The sequence below is a fragment of the Mirounga angustirostris genome, unplaced genomic scaffold (assembly GCF_029215605.1).
Source record: "Mirounga angustirostris isolate CCGP_5_RB_7025 unplaced genomic scaffold, mMirAng1.0.hap1 SCAF_2, whole genome shotgun sequence".
NCBI classification, from domain to species: domain Eukaryota; kingdom Metazoa; phylum Chordata; class Mammalia; order Carnivora; family Phocidae; genus Mirounga; species Mirounga angustirostris.
In genome coordinates this window covers 157,931,562-157,936,906 of record NW_026991710.1, presented here as the reverse complement: position 1 = coordinate 157,936,906, position 5,345 = coordinate 157,931,562, and the positions used below count along the sequence as shown (strand labels likewise).

At 60.5% G+C, this 5,345-nt stretch overlaps 1 protein-coding gene across 1 annotated transcript; it reads right to left on the bottom strand.

The window, feature by feature from the left end:
- Positions 1 to 693: 693 nt before the first annotated feature.
- Positions 694 to 4,543, bottom strand: NKX2-6 (NK2 homeobox 6). The gene is made up of 2 exons (XM_045879322.1): positions 4,261 to 4,543; positions 694 to 1,319 (listed from the first exon to the last, which is right to left on the bottom strand). Exons 1-2 carry the CDS (start codon positions 4,541 to 4,543, stop codon positions 694 to 696), a joined length of 909 nt encoding a protein of 302 aa, XP_045735278.1.
- Between the last annotated feature and the right edge of the window lie 802 nt (positions 4,544 to 5,345).

The following is a 5,345-nucleotide window of genomic DNA, read 5'->3' as shown; positions in this document are numbered from 1 at the left end:
ACAGGATACCTTCCCAGAGAGCAACCTTGTCCCCGGAGAATGAAGACGGAGTCCTCGGAGAGCAGCCTGGGGCGCGGGGGGCGGGGTGGGGGGGGAGAAGAAAGGGGGGAGGGGCAGTTTAGACTCCCAGGAGGGCACGGCTCACACAATAGTCCCTCTCCCTGACCTCCGGGATCCTCCCCTTCCCCCACTCTTCACTCGGGTTCCCACACCTCACTCCGCTACTTTTCACATTCATCCCCAACCTCCTGCCTTTAATGGAGGCTCGAGGTCCTCTAGAGCACCGTACCCCCATTCACACCCCCCTCCCCCGGGCCAGGCCCCCGGGCGGCCGCACAGAAATTAAAGAGCCTGTCAGCAAACCCTGGCTTTGAGGCCCGACAAGTCACCTGCCTCGGTACTGCTCCGACACCCGAAACTGCCAGCCACCCTAGGCTTTCCTCCCTCCCGGTGCTACTTTGTGGGCGGCCGGCTTTAGGTCCCTGCGGAGAAGAATGTCCCCCAGTGCCTCAGCGGGATGTCCGAATTGTCCCTGTTGGGGACGATTCGCAGTTCCGGGGATTGCTCAGGGAGAAGTGCCATCGGGTCGCCTACGCCCTCCGCCGCCGCCGCCGCTCTTCCCGGCCGAAGCCGGTGTGCGGAGAGGCTGGGACGGAGCGCCAGGACACGGTGGCCGTACGGAGCCCAGGCGCCTCACCAGGCCCTGACACCCTGCAGCGGGGCGGGCAGATGGCTCTGCGGGCTGGCGCCGGGGCCACCCCCAGCGAAGCCGGCGCGGGCCAGAGCTGCGGGCGGCGCGGGACCCGGGCGCGCACCCGCGTAGCCCCCGCCGTAGCCGGCGCCGAAAGGAGCGCCCGCGTAGCCGCCGTAGCAGGAGTAGGGCGCCGCGGCCGCGCCGTAGGGGCCGGGAAAGGACGGCGCGCCGGGGCCCAGGCACGGCTTGCCATCCCGCACAAGCACGGGCACCGCCACGCGGCGCGGCGCTAGGGGGTGGCCCGCCAGTTCTAGGGACTTGTCCTGGCGCTGTCGCTTGCACTTGTAGCGCCGGTTCTGGAACCAGATCTTGACCTGCGTAGGCGTGAGCTGCAGCGCGCCGGCCAGGTGCTCGCGCTCGGGCGCCGACAGGTACCGCTGCTGCTTGAAGCGCCGCTCCAGCGCTAGCACCTGCGCCTGCGAAAAGAGCACGCGCGGCTTCCGCCGCTGCCGCGCCTTGGGCTGCTCGGTGCCGTCCCCGCGCGCGCCGATGCCAATGTCGCCAACGCAGCGCTCTGGCCCCCTGGTCCCGCCGTGGAGGGGCGGGGCTGCGCTGAGGCCCGGCTCTAAAAGCACAGGAAGGAACAGCGTCAGCGCCCAGCCTCACGCTTACCTGAGCAAGTCTTAACGTCGTTTTTGAGGGACTCCCCTCTCCCCTGGTAGCCTTCACTTCGGGTCCCCTTCTGTCCCCTCTGCTGACCCCTCCCCCAGTCCCCGGAGGGTCCGTAGGTTCCTTTCCCCCAAGCTCTGTCACGATTGTACCTGCAGGCACGTACGTAAATTGTGACACTCTAGGGTCCGGTGTGCAGTCTTTTCCCAAAAGGTAGCTGATCAAGAGTCTAAGAAAACTTCATTTTCTTCTTAGAATGTCTGTGAGTGGGTGGTGGTGGGGGACGATTCGCTGTGATTCGATTCTAAAGTGTGGTCGAGTTTGGGGGAGCTTTAGCCGCAAGGACCAAGTGCTAATGTGGGGGGACTATTAGATGGAAATTGACTTTGGACTGCCCTTGGTGGAAAGGAGGGGGTGGAGAAAGAGGAAGAGATAGAGATAGAGAGAGGGAGAGAGAGAGCGTGAAAACTTGGTGACCTGCTTGCCCGTCGGTTCCTGTCTGCCTGGTTATCCGTGGTGGTCCCCCGCGAATCACGGGGTATTCCGATCCAAGCTCAGGGTGGGTGTCCCGAGTATCTCCCACCTTCACCCCACCTTTGCACACACCCTTGTCTTTTTGCTCATCAAGTGCTCCACCCGCACCAGGGACCCGTCCCATCTTTCTTGGATGAGATGTTCTGTAATCCAAATTAGCAAAATAAAATAAAGGCAAATGGAATATTTTTCTGAGTCCTGATTCTTGGCTCAGAAACTGAGGGTCTCTTGGGGTTATATACAAAGTTTAGATCCATATTTGGCTTTTTAAAAAGCAGCCTCTTTCTCCTTTGGGGTCTCTTTGGTAAGCAGGTGGCATTGGTTTCGCTCTGACTTCCTCTTCCCCGGGATGGTGCCCTATCTCATCACGGGGGGGGGGGGCGGGGGGGCGGGGGGGGCTGTCCCTGAAGCCCGCGGAAATACGCCCTTTCCTTCCCTTCTTCCCACCTATCTTCTGTCTTGGCTAAGCTCTTTTTAAACCCAAGGCTGGGTAGAGAAGAAAGGCTGAGTTTTCATGAGAAAGCATGTCAGGAGAAACCAGGAATGTGGAGTGGCTGCAAGTTCATAGCAAGGTGAAGCACCTAATTACAGGAGGTGCGGATTGCAACCGGACTTCAAATCCCCAGCCACATTGACGCAATCTCCTGGGGGTGGGTGATGGGGCTGTTTGGTATTTGAAGTTTGGGGAAATAAAAACTTCCTTCAGAGAAGCCTGTGCTCAGAGAAACTGGGGACATCTCTTCTCTCAAAGAGGAAACATATGGGCTGGGGTTTTATTCTTAGCAAATTGAAAAGTAACGACTGACCTTCAGCAACTTGAACTAGCAGGACCCCATTTGAGAGTCCCTAACCAGGCAGGCCATGGGGCTGTGAGGCGTCTGGGTGCCTACCAGCCCCCTGCGCCCTCCTGGTCACCGTCTGGAGCCCCTCTTGCCCTGTGTCCTTGAAAGCAAGGTGGTTCGGCTGGGGACAGATAGGCATGCAGCGACTACCAGGAAGGTTGGATCGTTGCAGCGGCCCTGGGCTTGGTTCCTGGAGCAGGGTGTGGGCCCCTTCTTGGCGTCCAGGACAGGCAGCCGCTTAAGAGATGCTGCCCAGGGTTCGCCAGGGGAGGAGGAACGCGCTGCGGGTGCCTTCGGCTGCTGGGTGACAGAAAGGACTGTGACCCTTTCTCAGCAAGGCCAGAGTGAACGCCGAGTTGGCTGAGCATCTCTGAGGGAATTAGTGTTTAGAGTCCACTGCAGAAAACCCCCAGACTTCTCCGCGAACACAGCAAAGTTTAATGTTCTCCAGATTCCTGGAGAATAGCCTGAATAACCAGGCTACCAGTCGACGAACAACTGCGAACTAGCCCCTTTACTTATTCGTTTGCGCCTTGAATGGACGGGCCGTGACCCAGCCTGGCAGCGGAAGGCCGACCTGCGAGGTCTCGCTGGGGCCCCCAGACGCGCACCGGGAGGCTGCAGACCGAGGTGCACAGATTTGGCGAGAGGAAGACAGGCTTTTTCATCCTTCCGAACGTCGAGACTCCCCTGTGGAAGCTTCGCAGGAGACAAGGCAACATAACTCACTGCCCGCTCCTTGACTTCTTGCCGCTGGACGCAGGTGCCGGGGCCTCGCTGTCCGCGCCCGAGGTTGTGCTTGCGGAGAGCGAGCGGAGAGTCGTCTCCCAGAGCAGCGAAACCGGAGCTCCCCTTACTATGCTCCCAGACGCGGAGAATTGGTCGCCAGCGCCCGCAGGGCCGTCCAGGCCTAGGGACTCAGACATTAACTGATCTGGTCGCCACCTCTTATTGTCCAGACCAGGAATTCGGGCGGAGGATCGACTGGGCTGGCCAGGCCACTTAGCAAGCCCCAAGAAAGGGCTGCGATTGACCCCAGAGCCGGCCGGGTTTTCACTCCCCGGCGCTTGGCTGCTTTGATGGCTACACTTCGGGCAGACGCTTTAGGGTGGAGAGACGCGGACATGGCAGGGAAGTCTGGTGGTGATGGAGCACAGCTAAGATACTGTAGAGGGTTTCGCTGTAAGAAAGAGAAGCTGGAGTTTCTGGGAAGTGTGGCTGTGAGTGGGGGTTGATACGTTTTTGGGAATCAGAGGATAGGCTGTGGAAATTATGAATGCCTAAGACGAGGGACCTTATTTGGATAGGGCCGCGGGAAGCACACTGGGTGTCCGGAGGAGATGGTAGAGGGGGCTGAGAGACCTGTCTTTTGGAATTCTCAAATAAGAGAAAATGGGGCTAGGCCCTTGGAGCAGGAAAGACCCGGAGACGCGTGTTACCCGCACGCGCCAGCTGGTAGTGACCATCCCCCCACAGCCGTGATCTCCCTGTAGGGGCCAAGACCCGAGCACGAGTACTTACGTGGCTCCCCCACCCGTTCCGCGTCCATCTCCGTGACCGTCTCACAGGGACCACCAGGAGACCCCGACTCGTCCTGCCTTCTGCTGCTGTCGCCGCCGCCGGCCCTGCAAGTGCTGGGAACCTCAGCCTTTCGCGGTTCTGGGACCATTCGCAGACACTGAAAGCTTTCAGGGCTCCTCTGTGCACCCCGGAGTTGCAAGGACTCGGAACCAATCTGCTCTCGCTCCAGCCTCAGGATGTCATTGACCGAAAAGGGAGTGGAGGTGACAGGGTTCAGCAGCATCCCGAAGGCGGAGGAGGCGGGGCTGGGGAGGTCCCCGTCCCCCAGGAGCGCAGCGCCCTGAGCTTCCCGTCTCGTCGCTGCAAGCACCGCAGACCCGAGGTCTGGGGCAGACGCCCAGTATCCAGCACTGCGCCTTCCTCTGGGCCATCCCTGCGGGCGGGGTGACCGAGGCCAAGTGAAGAGATCGCCGACCCTCATTGGTCCGGCCAGAAACCACGTGCTAACCTGCACCTTCCTCCCCCAGGCGCTTTCTTCCCGCGCCCTTCTAATTCCTCTCCAAACCCCAGCCACCTTCCGGAAAGGTTTGGTTTGTGTTGACGGTTCTCAAAAGCAAGGGAAACGGGAGAGAGTGCTGCGCGCGGCTCGTCCCTCGGTGCTTATGGTACAGGCCCGAGCTGCCGAGGTCAATCCCCGGCCGAAGGGGGCTCTCCTAGAGGACTTGGGGGCTTGGGGGGTGGAACCCTTGCTCTGCAACCCAAGCCTATCCATCGGGCCTGGCCTTAACTCAACTCTCCACTCTTCGGCCGAGGAAAACTGAGGTGGAGACTGCTGGGCACCCGTGGGATTGGAGGAACACGCTGGAGTCTTAGTGGGCGCAGGTTAGGGGCGCCGCCGGGGGGAGCTGGGTCCAGGGAGCAGAGGCTGGGCGGCGGAGAAGCTAGTCTTGACCGGTCTATGCCTAGATTAAGCGGGAAACTTCTCGCTTAGAGCAGAATCTGGGTCTGGGGAAACAAGATCGGCCACTTCCTAGGAAGAGCCTCTCAGCTCCGGGCGCGAAGAAAGGGCTCGGAAGCTCTACTAG

Coding starts and splice junctions, on each gene's coding strand:
- NKX2-6 (XM_045879322.1), bottom strand. CDS start 4,543: ATGCTGCTGAACCCTGTCACCTCCACTCCCTTTTCGGTCAATGACATC. Junction 1,320..4,260: donor GGAACGGGTGGGGGAGCCAC/GTAAGTACTCGT, acceptor CTGTGCTTTTAG/AGCCGGGCCTCAGCGCAGCC.